Source organism: Trichechus manatus, unplaced genomic scaffold (assembly GCF_000243295.1).
Source record: "Trichechus manatus latirostris isolate Lorelei unplaced genomic scaffold, TriManLat1.0 scaffold00137, whole genome shotgun sequence".
NCBI lineage: Eukaryota > Metazoa > Chordata > Mammalia > Sirenia > Trichechidae > Trichechus > Trichechus manatus.
In genome coordinates, this window is record NW_004444073.1 from 2461793 (window position 1) to 2479533 (window position 17741).

The window sequence follows — 17741 nt, forward strand, 5'->3', positions numbered from 1 at the left end:
TGTGTCTCAAGTAAAGGAAATATTTCATTTTCACAGTTTAAGATTTGTAGGCCTAAGCTTAAAGGTGATTATTACAGTTTTGATATTGATCTTGATGTTTTTATATTGAAGTAATAGAGTATATTGATAAAATTTACAGCATTCTTCGCTTCAGTACTGCTTGGTATGCAAAGTAATCATTTTTTATGTAGCAGTTACTGAGTATTTGAATTATTTTCCAAGCATGGAAAAAATACTGAATTCAAAATGGCACCAAATTCAAAATGGCTAATTTAAATTCAAATGACAGTTTATTACTAATAAAGTGGCTGTGCTAGAAGGGAACTTAAATTTTAAGTATTTCAGCTTAGCTGCTGCTTTGTTGAACTGTACGTTTTCTAGTACTACCCTTTAAATGTAATCTTCTTTAATTTTAGCAAGATGAGTATCACATGGTTCATCTAGTATGTACTTCTCGGACTCCTCCCAGTTCTCCAAAATCTTGCACCAGTAGAGAAAATCGTGAAGCTTTGGCAACCAGCAGCAATTCTGTGAGTTATTTTGGGAGGAATAAATGAAGTTTTTTGATTATCCTTTTTTTTGCCTCTAAAAATGAAAAGTCAGAACAATTGGTGCTTGTGGGTTTTGAATAGCTAGGTTAGGCTTTTAAACTTTGATTTTAGAGATCTGATACACAGTGTGATCCCTTGAAGCCTGTTCACTGTGAGTTATAATTTGCTCTATGCTAGGTCACTAATAGATCCAATTTACAGGGTTTAATTACTGAAATACTCAGAAAACAAAATTATAACATGGTTATATATAACACAAACTCTCAGGCCCGTGATGTTTCAGAAATATTTAGGTATTTAAGAGTTTAGTATACAGGCAACCCCTGGGGTTACGAATTTCCGAGTTAAGTACAATCTGTAGTTATGAACCAGCGCCCATAAAGCCTATTATGTTAAAAATTTGAGGTACATACAATGGTTTGTAATAATAAATGGGCGCTACTTTGTGCCGAGTATCAAAACATTATCATTATTACTGTATTATTATGTTAAAGATGCTTTAGTGTGTCTGAAAGTGTTTCTTTAATGTTTTGTATGCGTAGAAAGGTACACTATATACCAAGACAAACATTTGCCTAACTGACGTTAGATACAAATGGTACCTAACTGTTCCGACTTAACGTACAAATACGACTTAAAGACAGACTTAAGAACAGAACTCGTTCATAATCTGGGGACTGCCTGTATTTTATTCAAAGGAGCCCTGGTAGCACAATGGTTAAGTGCTCGGCTGCTAACTGAAAGATCAGTGGTTCAAACTCACCAGCTACACCACGGGAGAAAGATTTGTCAACCTGCTTCTGTAAACATTTATAGCCTTGAAAACCCTATGGGGCAGTTCTACTCTGTCTTATAGGGTCGCTATGAGTTGGAATTGACTCGAAAGCAACGGGTATATTTTATTCAAGTGGGTTAAACTGTTTAAATTTTAACTCTGCTAAATCTTCTTGAAGCATGTTTCTTTGTCAGAGTTTTTATTTTTTAAATGAGTGTACCTCGATTATTCATTCCAGTTGCAGGGAGAGAATAACTTAATATACTTAACTCTTTCAGACTGCATATACATCTCTCTCTTTACTTTTCTATCTGCCTAAAATTGTTTTGGAATATATTTTAATAGTTGAACTTCTCAAAGTAGATTTTATCTCCAGGTTTTAAAGACATTATCCCAATCCTCTTATGTTAAATTATTTTTTATTGCCCCAAAAAACTGTATGACGCTTTTGGGGGTGAAAGGAAAGGATTGGGATGAGTGGAAGCATATTAGAAATTTCTTGAGCAGGGAGTTTTCATTCTGCAAAGTATACATTCCTTCTTTAAGGAGGGAGGAGTAGAGCTAATTGGAAGATCTTCTAGTAGATTCTAGTTAACTGCTTCTTTAAGAGACTAGATCCTTTAGTTAATATATTTAATTAGTATGACCTCATTGGACCATATTTTCTAGTACCAGCCGTGGGAATTTAGCTTACATTAAATTGAAATATGCTTTGTCATAAAACTCAAGGGCCTTTCTATGTTTCTTACCTTGCCATATGAAGGGACAAAACACTGGCATTGGCATAGTTCTGTGAGTAGTCTGCGCACAGTTGTGTTGCTGCAGTTTTCGTTGGCAAAGAATCATCTCACTTGACTGACTTTTTTTTAATGGTTCCTCAGCCATGATTTGTATGTCATTAGTACATATACTCAGTTTTTTTCAAAGCATATTATAAAAATCTAAAAAGTTCCAAAGGAAAGTTAAGTTGAATTCACCTTAATTTTTCATGGCTCAGAAATTTCAGAGGGATTTGGAAATGTCTTAAACATCTAAGTATGAAAGAGTTACCCAATGAAGTTAGAAATCATTCATTCTAGAGAAATTAGGCTATGCTGCCAAATAGCTAGGCCTTTTTTTTTAAAAAAAAAATTGTGTTAACTACCATTACATTATAATGGTCTGGTTAATGAGAAATCTTGTCAAAAAAAAGAAGCTTTCCTAGTTTGTGTCCCTAAGAATCAGTCAGACTTCATAGTAAGATATTTTCATATCTATTTTGTGTAGGTATTAGAGAAAGCTCTTAGTTTTGCAAAAGACCGTTGTGTTTAGGCCGCTTCACGTGGCAGGACTTAGGAAGGTGCGCTTGCAGAAACACAGCCTGGCAATAGGAAGGCAGGACAGATAAAGGGCAATTTTAATGAACCTAACAGAATGTTAAAATTATATTGTATCCAGATTTTTTAAGTGGGAGAATTATAATTTGTGTAAAATGTACACATTGTGTTTTAAATTTATATAAGACACTTGACATAAGTTATTTTTAAACAGCAACAAATGGGGATGGTCTTCAAGGGGTTACTGCTTAAGGTTATTGAATCAGTGAGGTACTGACATCATTTGAGCATAAGAATTTAAAAATTCTTGTTGGTATCTTGTTCACTTTGTAAAATAAAAAAAAATTATTGGAGGCATCTGTAAACTGGTAGAATTTTAGAACTGAAAGGTATCTTGAGAATCTAGTTCAGCCTGAGTTTCTGTGAGAAAGCTGAGATTCTGAGAGGTTAAGTGAACCTGTCATGTCAGCAGTAACAGATTCTAATTTTCTGATTCCTATCATGTTCCTCATTATTTTAAACCATAGTGACCAATAGCATGTTAGATAGTACCTGGCACATAGTAGCTATTTAAATGGCATGGTAATTGGTACCATTTATTGAGCACCTTCTATGTGTCAGATATCGTGAATACATTCGTTAAATCCTCACAATTTAGTATGGTATTTTTTTTTGTATATAATTACTACCCAGTGTTTTCTGTTTGAGAAATAAAATGTATAATTAAGCAATTTTGATTTTTTGAACCCTTAGTCTTATCAGAATTAAATACCTATTATATTGGGTATGAGAGTCAAATCAGTAAATTTCTAACATTCATTTATTTTTCAGAGGAGTTTCATAAATATATTGTTAGCAATGTCTGTGTTCTCATGCTTGTGATGAATTAAATCTCCTTGAAAAAATACATTTTTATTTGTAGAGTTCTGATCATTCAGGATCATCAACTCCATCATCTAGTCAGGAAGCCTTGTCTGTAGGTGCCAGTTCTTCCTCAGAAGGATTGAGGCAACGTACCCTTCCACAAGCACAGACTGACCCTGCAGAGAGTCATCAGTTCCCGTATGTCATGCAAGGGTGAGTGGCATTGTGGTAGCTGTGCATCATAACTGAGGCCTCTTAAAAATGACTACTGATTTTCATTGTAACCCGTTTGCAGTAATTAAAACACATTTGAAATTTATTTGTATACCTGATTATATATTTTCAGAGTGAGAGGTTTAAGTAGAGCAGTGCTTTTAAAAGCTGGTCATACATTAGAATCATCTGGGTCAGTGCTTTTTAGTCTTTAATGTTTGTACTAGTCACCTGGGGATGTCATTAAGGTGCAGGTTCTGATTCATTAGGGCTGATAGGGCCTGTGATTCTGAATTTTTAACAAGTTCCCAGGTGCTGCTGCTTCTTGGACCATACTTTGAGTAGCAAGGATCTAGGTAATTAAATTTTTTTTTAATTCAGTCTCACCGCAGATCTACTCAGCCTTCTGAGGATTGGAAGAATGACTGAGTGAGAGTATACTTAGAAGAGTATAGGGCCCAGTAATCTGTTTTTAAAAAGTTCCACAGGCGTTTCTGATCAGCAGGCTTGGTAACACTGAGGTAGAGTAAAACCATCGTGTAATAAAAGGATATGCTAACTGTTGCATGTTATCCAGAATCTTTGTTGTATTGAGAGTTCCTGTGGAGGAGTTTTCTCAAGAAGCTTGCTGTGACTCCCATATACACAGCGATTATAGCAAGCTTCTTGGGTTAGGCAGTTCCAGGAGGAAGTGCAACCAACAACCACAGGTAAAGCACATTTTTCAAACAGTTCAGAGAGTAGGATCTTGGAGAATATGATTTGGTCCTGGGTTATGTCTAAAACCAGAGTATTTTACTGGGGAACTATTATTTATTACTTTTCAAGTAAAGTAAGCATGAGTAATGGTTAGTGATGATAATTTTGTGTTGCCTGTCAAGCCATGGGGCTGTAGTGTGTGGCAGTGCTCCAGGTTCGTGATGATGGGGCTGGAAGTGAGGAAATGGCTAGGAGGCTAGAATGGTAACTAAGTGAAGTAACTAAGGAGTAGCCATTGAGTGCTGTGCTAAATAGGGTAGCACAAACATTCAAGTACTTTCTATTTAGACCTTTTAACTCAATTCTTAATTTAGAAGAACGAAGCTAAATATGTAACAAAATGTAAGAAGACTCATTTGTCTGATATTTCTCAGACGCGAAGCCTTTCCTGTTAATAGAAGTGTTTAGATGAGGCTGGCTTTAGACTTTTTTAAAGCACCTGTAGAACTATTTTCGTTTTCAGAAAATGATTACTGCAAACCAAAACTTGGTTATTTGTAAAAATGCAATGTTCTCAGGGTTTACATTATGGAATAGTAGCTTCACATAGTTGGTCTCTTGACAGTAATTCATTTTCTGTCTTTTTTGCAGAGTAAGGTATTTGAGTTCTTCTCAGTTTATACAGTGATTTTATGTTTGTTAGTTTGTTTTTGGTAGTAGTGGTAGATGGTGGGAGTATTATGCATATAAATAAGAAATGTATATATGAATGTATAAAGACATGTTAATAGTAGTTATTGCTGGATAAGATTTTTAAACTTTTACTCATAGTGAATATATTTTGTAACAAACAAAACAAAGCTTATCAGATTGCAGGTCTTCAGGCTAAGACCATAGATATCTTGGTAAAATAATTTCTCTAAACTAGGTTGTTGAGGAAACCAGTAAGCATAAGAGATAAAGACATTCAGCTCTTATAAATGTCTTAACAGATTAGAAAAGTCTGAAATAGTGTTTATTTTGCCAAAAGCAAATTATTAACATGGTGAGCAACAAAACCTTTCAAAGATATTTGAGATTCATTTAAGAAGCTATTAGTAGATGAATAATGTTTAAATCAGGAGGTTGCATAGATTCTGGAGCCAGCCTGCTTGGGTTTGAATCCTTCCTCTGTCCACTTACCAGCTTGGGCAAGCCCCTTCCCCTCTCTGCTTCAGTTTGTTCATCTGGAAATGGGAATGATAGTATCTGTCTTACAGGGTTGCTGTGTGGATTAAAACAGTTAATGTATGTAAAGTGCTTAGCCCAGTAATTGCCATGTAGTGATTTGTTAGCAATTACTTATAAATTCATAGAGCACACAGATTTATGGGCATCTGCTGTGTGTTTGGTACACTGAAACTTTCAAATGAGTGAATGTCAATGTGAGATGCTGGAAAATAAATCTTTACATTTAGAGAGTGCACTTTGTGATTTTCAAAGCAATTTACATGAAAGGTCAGTAGGTTATTCAGTTCAGCAATGAACATAATTTCACTTAATCTTATAGTTGTCATTTTTATTAATGAAGACTTTACATCTGTCTTTAAGTAAATTTTATGGAACATAGCCTTCAGTGTACAAGAGTAGTAATTTAGTGACCTTCAAGAAGTCACCATCAAAGTGTACACTCTGCTTTTCTTTGTCAAACTTCAGTACAGCTTGTATTTAACTAGTCTACATGTGGTTTCTACCATGTAGGTCAGTATTCTCAATTTTTTTATTTTTATTGTGCTTTAAGTGAAAGTTTGCAGTTCAAGTCAGTTTCTCATACAAAAATTTATACACACATTTACTATGTGACCCTAGCTGCTCTCCCTATACTGTGACAGCATGCTTCTCCTTTCCACTCAGATTTCCCATGTCGATTCAACCAATTCCTGTCCCTTTTTGCCATCTCGCCTCTAGACAGAAGCTGCCCATTTAGTCTCATGTATCTACTTGAGCCAAGAAGCACTCTCTTCGTGAGTATCATTTTATGTCCCATAGTCTGGTCTAATCTTTGTCTGAAGAGTTGGCTTCAGGAATGGTGTCAGTTCTGGGCTAACAGAGAGTCTGGGGACCATGTCTCCTGGGGTCCCTCCAGTCTCAGTCAGACCATTAAGTAGTCTCAATCTTTAAAATTACTAAATCCTGGTCTCTCTTCCCCAAGATTTTGAATTACTGGATTTGGGGTGGTACTCAGTAATCTGCCAATTTGATAACACCCTGGGAGCCTCACTTTGTAGATGATTATTTGCCCATCTAGCTCTTGAGAAAACATGAGAAGTCCGAATCAGTACATGTACATTGTCACATTGACTGTCCACTTACAATGTGACATTTATAAATTCTGACTGACTGTTTTGAATTCAGTCTGCTGTGCTGTCACATTTAATTTACTTTAGCTCCAGAAATTGCTGGCTAGTTTATAAAATACTCACTGTTTTGTACATTCAGTGCCCCCCCTCCCCGAAATAGTAACAGCCTTCTTTTGTAATTAATAAAAGTGAAAATCTACCATTGTACCTTTCTGTATTGTCTCATTTTTTCTAAAAGCAAAAACTGCTTGTCGCTCCACCACTGAGAAAGAACCATTATTAACATTTCTGTAAATATTTTTCCAGATACTTTTCTGTGTATATATATTTTAACAGAAATACCATATTTATTCTGTTTTATAAACTGTTTAAAAAATAATGTAGCTTGGGCATATTTCCAGGTTAAATATAAGTTTACAACATTTCAAATCTGTAGGATTTTTCATTATGTAGATATACTAGTTTGTTCACTCCTCTGTCGGTAGAGAATGTATTAGTTGGTTCTGCTGCATAACAGCCTAAAAATCTCAGTGGCTTATTTTTCCTGCTCAGTTTGTCAGTCATGGGGCAGCTTTGCTTTATGCCGCAGGTTGAATTCAGGTCTGTTCCATATTTCTTCTTCTCTGTGGACCAGCAACTCCCTAAGACATGTTCTTCTCGTGGCACATGGCAGGAACGCAAGAGGGCAGGCAGACTACTGAGCACATTTAAAGGCTTTTGCACAAGTCTTGTCTACTAATAGTCTTTTGGCCAAATCAAGTCATATTGCCAAGTTCAGCTGCATTGGGATGGGGAGGTAACTGCAGAGTTAGCAGGGCTGTGCTGGTAAATATATACCTGCTGGCCCTTCTGGGGTGAAAAAGCCCTGATTTGTGGCATTTGCTCATTCTGCGGTGCAAATACTCCCACCTTGGCTGATTTCAAGATACCAAGGGATTGGCTTATAAAATTCCTGAACTTTAGCATTCTGTTCTTGAGAGCTAGTATGAGCCTGCTCCACCATTGTATGACAGAGAGTGTATGTGTGTAATCCTATTATAGAAGAGTGAAGAATTGGGACAATCCTCAAACATTTAGGTTGTTTTAAATTTTTTCCACTAAACATCACCACAGTCAACATTCTTATGTACTTACGCAGTAGCAATTATTTTTTTAGGATAAATTTTGAGAAGCAGAATTCCTGGGTCAAAGTGTTCTTAAGACTTTTTGAGTCCCTTAAAGACAATTGCCAAACTATATTAGAGAAAAGTTTTACCAGTTTATGCTCCCAGTTAACAGTTGTTGAAAGGCTGGTTCCTCATACCTTTTCAAATATGTACTTGCCAGTATGATAAATTGGAGTGCCCTCATTGAGTCATGATAAAAAGGATTTTTGTTTTGTTTTGTGAGCTGGTTATTTGTTGGTTGCTGACAGTTCTTTATCTAAAAGGATGTTAATTCTTATTGAGCACTTAGCATGAGATAGACATTGTATTAATCACTTACACATGCCTTATTTCATTAAATGTTATACCAACTCTATGACCTATATACTATTTTCTCCCATTTTATGGATGAGAGGAATGAGGCTTAAAGGTTATGTAACTTGCCTAAGTTCACAGAAGTGATCAGTAGCGGAACTGAAATTCATATCCGTATCTGACTCAGAAGTCTGTGTTCTTAGCTTTGTAGAGTGATTTTCTACTTTGTCAATCATTTGTTTCACTATTTTTTCCGAGTTTGTCGTTTGTATTTTGACTTCATTTACGGCTGCCTACCCCCTGCCATTTAAAACTTTCCTCTGGTCAGACTTTAAGTGCCAGTGACTATGCAAGGATGTCTGTTCATTTCAGGACCCTGTGACTTCATTTAGTAAATGTTTACTGAAGAATCTGCTGTGTGCTAGGCACTAAAGGTAGGAAAATAAATTCTGTACTTGTTAGATTGGCAAATAAGTTACCATTCCCTGTGTGCTATTAAGGTCTTGAATAAAGTACTGAGGGAACCTAGTGGAGGGAGTGACTGTGCTTGGAGGAGTGGGGTGGCTTCATACGTAGTAACAGTGAGCTGTGTGTAAGGGAAGTTCAGCAGAGAGAACAAAGCAAGTTCAGAGAGTCTTGAAAGACATATTCTAGAAACAATGTGGGGATTCCACGCAGTGGCTGTGTCACTTTTAAGGAGTGGTGGGAGAGATAATGCTAATTTAATAGATTTTCTGTGAAGCAGTTTTTTGTGAATTGTTGAAGTTTCTAGTTCCTTTCATCTCCTCTCCTTTATAGTTCTTTAAACATACTAAATGTTTTAAAACATACTAATGTTTTAAAACATACTAATGTCCTTTGATGTGGCTTTTAAATATATATGAAAGACCATGAATGGCAGTCTTTCAAGTTCTTGGTTTTTGTCACAGTCTCTATTATACTTGAAACCTTGGTGCTCTAGTGGTTAAGTGCGACAGCTGTTAACTAAAAGGTTAGCAGTTTGAATCCACCAGGCACTCCTTGGAAACTCTGTGGGGCAGTTCTACTCTGTCCTTTAGGGTCGCTGTGAGTCAGAATCGACTCAGTGGCAACCAGGTTTTTTTTTTTTTTTTTCCTATTATACTTTACCAATTCCATTTGTTCCAGTGAACTTGTGTCCCTCCCCGCTTTTTTCCTGTGTTTTACTTTTTTTCATCAGCAGTCAGTGGTATAGGCTATCCAAAAACAAAAAAAACAAAAAACTGTCAGAAATTGTGTCATCAGCTATGATTTCTGCTCACATGTATTTATCAGCAGTTTCCTCTCTATGACTTTCTCAGGGCCAGAGGAAGGAGGGACCGAATTATCATCTTACTTTGTGTTTCTTGCATAAAGAATGTGACATTTTGTATGGAGACAGACATACTACACATTCCAAGTAGTTATGTTTTTCCCATGTTTCTGCTATTTTACTTGGCTCTTTGCAAAAAAAAAAAAAATATTTTGAATAATAAAATGCATATTAAAGAGTTTGGATAAAAAACAGTAAAGCAAAGGAGAAAATTATCCATGTCTAAGCATCTACAGGAAACCCTGGTGGTGTAGTAGTTAAGAACTATGGTTGCTAACCAAAAGGTCGGCAGTTCAAATCCATCCTCCTTGGAAACTCTATGGAGCAGTTCTACTATGTCCTGTAGGGTTGCTATGAGTCGGAATTGACTTGATGGCAGCGGGTTTTTTTTTAAGCATCTAAAAAGGAGCCCTGGTGGGCAATAGTTAAGTGCTCAGCTGCTAACCGAAAGGTTGGTGGTTTGAACTCACTAGCTGCTCCATGGGAGAAAAGACCTGGTGTCTCAGTCATCTAGTGCTGCTCTAACAGAAGTACCACAAGTGGATGGCTTTACAAAGAAAAATTTATTCTCTCGCAGTCCAGTAGGCTACAAGTCCAAATTCAGGGCTTCAGCTCCAGGGGAATGCTTTCTCCATCGGCTCTGGAGGAAAGTCCATGTCATCAGTCTTCCTTTGGTCTGGGAGCTTCTCTGCGCAGGAACCTCAGGTCCAAAGGACACGCTCTGCTCCCAGCACTTTCTCGGTGGTATGAGGTTCCCATGTGTCTCTGCTCACTTCTCTCTTTTATATCTCAAAAATTGCATTAAGACACTGATCTTGTCAACCTCATCAGTATAACCTCATCACAGTGACAATTTACAACACATGAGGAGATCACATATAATCTCATCATACTGGTAGAGTTTACAACACATAAGGACATCACATCAGATAACACAATCATACAATACTAGGAATCATGACCTAGCCAAGTTGCTACACACATTTTTTGGGGGACACAATTCAATCCATGACACCTGGCAATCTGCTTCCATAAAGATTTCAGCCTAGGAAACAGTATGGGGCAGTTCTGCTCTGTCCTATAGGATCTCTGTGAGTTGGAATTTATTTGACTACACACAACAACAACAGCAACACAGTCATCCAGAGACAACTATTTGTTAACCTTTAGTATCCTAAATGTTTTAGTATCCTTTTCTTTGCAGCTTTTATTTAATATAGTTGTATTAGGATATATTTTCATTTAGTGTTGGGAAATTAAATGAAATTTACATGTTACTAGATTTAATAGTTGCGTATAGTCATCACTCTATTTCCAGTTTTTCTTGCTATGAAGTTTGATGGTCATTCACCACAAATTTATTGTACTAGATGCTAGATAGTAATATATAATAATGGTTAAAACTCATTCCCTATTCTTAGAAATGCAGAGTTTGTCATAGAGACAGGACAGTAAATAGGCAATTTCTTTTTTCAGTTATTTCCTAAGAGGTAATACATGCACATGATATCATTTTTAAAGGGGACAAAAATGCATTCAAAAGTATCATCTGTGTCTCCTAGCCTCCCAGTTGCCCTCAGAGGCAACCATTGTTAGCTTCTCTGGTAATCTTCCAGATAAACTGTGCTTACACAAGTATGTCTCCGTGTGTGTGTGTTTTAACACAAACGGTAGCATACTTACTATACATACTACCTTGTTTTTTCACTATGTATTACTGATTGTTACATTAGTGTGCATAGAGCTGTCCCATTGTTTATCAGTTGAACAGTACTCCTTTATATGGATTACTATAATTTAATGAACTAGTCCCCTGATTATGTATATTTAGGTTAAACAGGCAATATTTTTATTCATTGCTTTTTTAATTTAAAAAAAACCTTAAATATAGTTTTTAAATATTTATAAAGTACAGAAAGTATTATAATGGACCCCCATGTACCTAATGCCCAGCTTCAGCAACTGTTAATGGACTGTTATTTTTCATCTACTCCACTTTGCCCCCTCTATTTTTCTGAGGCTGGAGTATATTTTAAAACAAACCTAGACATCATATAAATCGTCTGTAAGTACTTATTGTCTCTCTGTAACAGCTATGACAAATATGGACTTTAAATATCTTAAATAACAGTACCATTAGAACATTCAACAAAATTGTTTAATATCATCTAATATCCAATTTGTGTTCAGTTTTTCCTGATTGTCTCAAATGTCTTTTTATAGTTGTTTTGATTGAATCAGTACTCAAAGAGGTTGGCATATTGCATTTGGTTGATGTTTCTTAAGGCTCTTCTAATCTAATCCCCTTTCACCTCCCTTTTTTTAAGTCATGCTATTTTTTGTTGTTGTTCTGTGTAATTTCCCACAGTGGTTTATAGTTGGCAATGTCCTCATGGTATCATTTAGCATTTTCTTCTATCTCCATATTGCCTGTAAACTGGTAGTTAAATCTAAGACTTGATTAAATTCAGTCTAAGGTTCAAAAAAAATTGTTTTTTTCCAGAATTCTTCATAGGTAATGCTGTGTCCTTGCTATTGCATCACATCAGGAAACACATAAAATTTGGCTATCTCACCTCTAGTCATGTTAGGATTGATCAGTGGGTTCAGTGTTATCAGCCTGATCTATCCATTATTAAGTTCTTCATCATCCAGGTGATGGTTTTAGAGCTGTTAATGATTAAGGCCTGGCGATCTGCTTGCAAAAGATTATAACCTTGTATACCCTATAGAGTGCAGTTCTACTCTGCAGCACATAGGGCCACCATGAGTCGGAACCGACTCAGTGGCAACTCATAATGATCATTGACTAGATCTGTTATTTCATTATTATTCGTTATTTCAGTCCCTGGAGAAGGACGTCATGCTTGGTAGAGGGTCAGTAAAAAAGAGGAAGACCCTCAGTGAGATGGATTGACACAGTGGCTGCAACAATGGGCTCAAGCCTAACAATGAGTGTGAGAAGGGTGTAGGAGTGGGCAGTGTTTCATTCTGTTGTATCTAGGGTTGCTGTGAGTCAGAACTGACTCGACGGCACCTAACAACAACAACAACAACATTATTTCATGAGTTGTTGGCAAAATGGTAATTTCCTAATTTTATCATTTCTCCATTTATTGCCTGTGCTTCTTGTTTCGAGAATGTTCTCTCAACTATTTTGTTATGTTGGAATTCAGTCCATTCAGGAAAGGCCTGTTGAATGCTGGATTCTTTGCCTTTATTAATTTCCAGAGTAATAAGTTGTGTCCTTGTAACCTGCCTAGGTGGCCAATGAGTTATTTTATTTTGTTATAGATTATCAGTATGAGCTTAGGTTTTTTATATATTTGTGTTTCATTCTACTGTAGTCATTCATTTTGATGCTTACATTATCCTATTTTTTGGCCTGTTCAGTTTGTCTGCTGTGTCCTTTTGATGTGATTTTTAGTAGTTTTTTATAATGTCTTAGATTTCAGGCATGACAACACCCCAGGCTCATCTTGAACCTCTCTCCAGGGAATCCTGATGAGAAATAGTATTTACAGATCATAATTTAGGTACTAACAAGTCCTCATTGCTACTCAGTTGTCATGCTTCTAAGCCTTTTCAGTTGTCAGAGATAAGAAATAATGTTTTTTTAGAAAGAAAAAAAAAAAAATGAGTTCATACTGATATTTCAGGTTAAAGATTAAAGGGTTTTTACAGAACTTCTTTGATTTATGTATTTATCTTTTTTGATGAAAATCTTAGATTAGCATAATTACTGCTTTATCCAGTATGTGTTTATTTTTATCAGATAGTTTAAAGTAACAGTACTGTTTCCATTCATATAATGTGACTTAAAAATTTTTTGGTTCTTTTTGTCTTAGAATTTATCCTACTAGGGATATATAATTAAAATACTGTGTTTTAATATCAGTAGAATGATTTGTCTCTGTGTGATTATGCTGTAAAACTTCATACACAAGTTTGGTTCCATTTCTTTTTTTTTTAAATAGCTTGGTAGTATTTTCTTTTTGATTTACTTTTTTCTTAATTGTATAAACGATTTTCATGATTCCAGTATCAAAACTATAAAACAAGCTACATTCGGAGAGGCTTGTTTCATTCTGTTCCCTTCCCCCGTTCTTTCTCCATAGTAGGTATCTATTTTTATTATTTTTTGATTTATCCTTCCATTGTTTCTTCGTCAGAATTCAAAGGAGTGTGTGTGTATGTATTTTTCTCTCTTACACAAAAGGTAGCATATTATACATGCTCTCTTGCATCTTTCTTTTTAACAAATTTTACTTAAAAGATACAGGAGATCACCTCATAGGAGTAGCTAAGATCTTCTTTCTTCTTTACAGCTGCACGGTAATTCATTAATTGAGTACATGAACTGTGACATGTAATCTATTGATGAATATTTGAGTTATTTCCAGTCTTTGCTTTTATGTGTAGTGCTGCAATGAATAGCTTTGTCATACGTCATTCATATTTTTTCCAGGATATATTAAGGATAGAGTCCTAGAAGTAGTAGGATTGATGGGTCAAAGGGTAAATACCTAGGTGTAGTAATTGAAAATAGGCAATTTCAACATGATGAAAAGTGCTATGGTAAGGGTCTCTCTCTCTCCCTTTAAAAAAAAAAAGTATTTATTTATTGTTGAGTATACACAGTAGAACATACATATACCAGTTCAGCAATTTCTACATGTACAATTCAGTGACATTGATTATACAAGTTGTGCAACCATTCTCACCTTTTTCTGAATTGTTCTTTCTCCATTAACATAAACTTACTTCCCCCTAAGTTTCCTATCTAATCTTTTGAGTTACTGTTGTGTGGATATACCATAGTTTGTTTATCCATTCATCTGTTTATGAGCATGTAGGTTGTTGCCATGTTTTCGCTATTATGAACAATGCTGCAGTGAACATGGGTGTGCATATATATATCTATTTGTGTGATGGCTCTTATTTCTCTAGGATATATTCTAAGGAGCAGTATAGCTGGATCGTATGGTACTTCTATTTCTAGCTTTTTAAGGAAGCGCCAAATCGATTTCCAAAGTGGTTGTACCATTTTACATTCCCACCAACAGTGTGTAAGTGTTCCAGTCTCTCCACAACCTCTCCAGCATTTATTATTTTGTGCTTTTTGGATTAATGTTAGCCTTGTTGGGGTGAGATGATATCTCATTGTAGTTTTGATCTGCATTTCTCTAATGGCTAATGATTGTGAGCATTTCTTCATGTGTCTCTTAGCCACCTGAATATCTTCTTTGACAAAGTGCCTGTTCATATCCTTTGCCCATTTTTTAAATTGGGTTATTTGTCTTTTTGTTGCTGAGGTTTTGCAGTATCTTGTAGGGGTTAGAGATTAGACACTGATCAGATTTGTCATAGCCAAAATTTTTTCCCAGTCTGTAGGTTGCCTTTTTTACCCTTTTGGTGAAGTCTTTTGATGAGCGTAAGTGATTTTTAGAAGCTCCCAGCTATGGTTTTTGATCTTCATCAGTAAGTGCTTCAAGTCCTCTTCACTTTCAACAGGCAAGGTTGTGTCATCTGCATATTGCAGGCTGTAAACGAGTCTTCTCCAATCCTGATGGCCCATTCTCTTTCATATAGTCCACCTCCTGGATTATTTGCTCAGCATACAGTTTGAATAAGTATTATGGAAGGGTACAACCCTGATGCGCACTTTTTTTTATTTTAAACCACACAGTATCCCCTTGCTCTGTTTGAACAACTGCCTTTTGATCTGTGTACAGATTTTACATGAGCACATTTAAGTGTTCTGGAATTCCTGTTCCTTGCAATGCTATCCATAATTTGTTATGATCCACACAGTCAAATATCTTTGCATAGTCAGTAAAACACAAGTAGACATCTTTCTGGTATTCTCTGCTTTCAGCCAAGAACCATCTGACACCAGCAGTGATATCCTTTGTTACATGTCCTCTTCTGAATCCAGCTTGAATTTATGGCAGTTCCCTGCTGATGTACTGCTACAACCGTTTTTACATGTTTTAAATAGTATATTATTACTAACATAAAATGGTTAGCTCTCTCTTTCCTTAAAATATTTTTGTCATTAAGTTTATTTTAGGGCTTTGGTGAATAGTTCTTGAGGAGAATGTACTTAAAATGAAGGTAGTTTTGGCCTTCTGTGCTGAAATGAGAAGATAATAAGTGTTCAAGTTTGCCGTACGTTTTGTAGATGACTTGATTTATTTTCCCATTAAAACTGGGCTGAGGTGGTAGTTATTCCGTGTTCTTGAGCCCAGGGTCATCTTATGTAAGTCATAACATCTTCAAGAATGTTGAAAATAAGTATTTCTCTTTTCCGTAAGATTCCATACATCATATCGGTGTATAATTTGTAAATCAGAAATGGAAATTCAGAGAACTACTTTCAGCTTCTGGAGCATTAACATTCTTTACTTCTTTCTGTTGTAGAAATGTAGACAACCAGTTTCCTGGGGGAGCCATCCCGGCTGGGTTCCCAGTGTATCCTGCTTTCAGCCCACTGCAGATGCTGTGGTGGCAACAGATGTATGCTCATCAGTATTACATGCAATAGTAAGTTAACTTGAGTCCTTTTTTTTGGTTACTCAGTCTATTTGCTTTATTTTCTTTTTTATCCTAAGTAAGTTGATGTAGGATTTCATTTGCTGATGTATTTCATTGGTTACTTAAAATTATTCTGAGAAAGAATTCACAAACATCTCAGTAGATACTTTCTTCTCAAGCATTTGGTTAAAGGAAAAAAGCATGTCCAGTTCACATCAACTAAACCTAACTCTGGCCTCCTTTTTTCCTTGATAATTGTACTTAGTAATAATATTCAGATGCTTTCTTTAATATAACACTTTGTATACTTAAGAGGAGAATACTTAGGAAAGTTTCACAGGGAGGTAGCAAACCAACATGAACAGAAAGGGAGTTGAATGAAAAAGGAAATAGAAGAGTCCTGTGTCAGGGAGGCTCAGATCTAGGTAGGGCTGTCTTAGTCATCTAGTGCTGCTATAACAGAAATACCACAAGTGGATGGCTTTAACAAAGAGAAGTTTATTCTCTCACAGTCTAGTAGGCTAAAAGTCCAAATTCAGGGTGTCAGCTCCAGGGGAACGCTTTCTGTCTGTCTCAGCTCTGGCGGAAGGTCCTCCTCATCAGTCTTCCCCTGCTCTAGAAGCTTTTCAGCCCAGGGACCCTGGGTCCAAAGGACACGCTCTGCTCCTGGCGTCTTTCTTGGTGGTATGAGATCCCCCTGTCTCTGCTCGCTTCTCTTTCATGTCTCAAAAGAGATTGGCTTAAATTGTAGATTAATCTTGTAGATTGAGTTTGCATAACTGCCGATAATCCCATCTCATTAAATCATAGAGATAGGATTTACAACACATAGGAAAATCACATCAGATGATGAAATGGTGGATAATCACACAGTACTAGGAATCATGACCTAGCCAAGTTGACAGATACTTTTGAAGGACACAAAGCAATCCATGACATAGGGCTCAGGTGGGCTAATATTGGACTGTCAGTATTGTAGTAAGTCTTGATTTGGTTGGCATGGAACAGTCTTAGCACTGAGTACATTTTCTCTACCTTTCTTCCTGTGCATTCATTTAACATTAACTAGCTTCTTTAATGTTCTTCTCTCCTTGTGTTTGTGTTCCTATTATCCTTTTCATTCTTTTTATCTTTCTGATCGCTTTTTTTCCTGTCCTTTAGTAGCCTTTTTTCCTTCTTTTTTTTTTTTTCCTTTTCTGTTCTAAAAGTATGTCCAGGGGCCATACTCTTCGGGGTTTCTCCAGTCTCTTTCAGGCCAGTAAATCTGGTCTTTTTTTGTGTGTGTTAGAATTTTGTTCTACATCCTACTCTAGCTCTGTCCTGAACCCTCTGTTGTGTTCCCAGTCAGAGCAGTCAGTGGTAGTAGCCGGGTACCATCTAGCTGTACTGGACTCAGTCTGGTGGAGGCCTTGGTAGCTGTGGTCCATTAGTTCTTTGGATTGATCTTTTGCTTGTATCCTGTTCTCTTCATTCTCCCTTGCTCCCGAAAGAGTGAGACCAATGGAGTATCTTAGATGGCTGCTCACAGGCTTTTAAGATCCCAGACGCTATTCATCAAGGTAGAATGTAGAACATTGTCTTTATAAACTGTGTTATGCCAACTGAGCTAGATGTTCCCTGAGACCATGGTCCCCACAGCCCTCTGCCCAGCAATTCC

The 17741-nt window shown here is 36.4% G+C and overlaps 1 protein-coding gene across 4 annotated transcripts in view; it reads left to right on the forward strand.

Annotated features, from left to right (window-relative positions):
- The window catches only part of HERPUD2 (HERPUD family member 2), a 50054-nt gene that overhangs the window by 18231 nt on the left and 14082 nt on the right, over nucleotides 1–17741 (forward strand). For all 4 annotated transcript variants that reach the window (XM_023739581.1, XM_023739580.1, XM_023739578.1 and 1 more), the window contains exons 4-6: nucleotides 417–530; nucleotides 3565–3719; nucleotides 15971–16093. In XM_023739581.1, the coding sequence (XP_023595349.1) occupies nucleotides 417–530; nucleotides 3565–3719; nucleotides 15971–16093 (392 nt within the window). The remainder of the gene's footprint in view (nucleotides 1–416; nucleotides 531–3564; nucleotides 3720–15970; nucleotides 16094–17741) is intronic.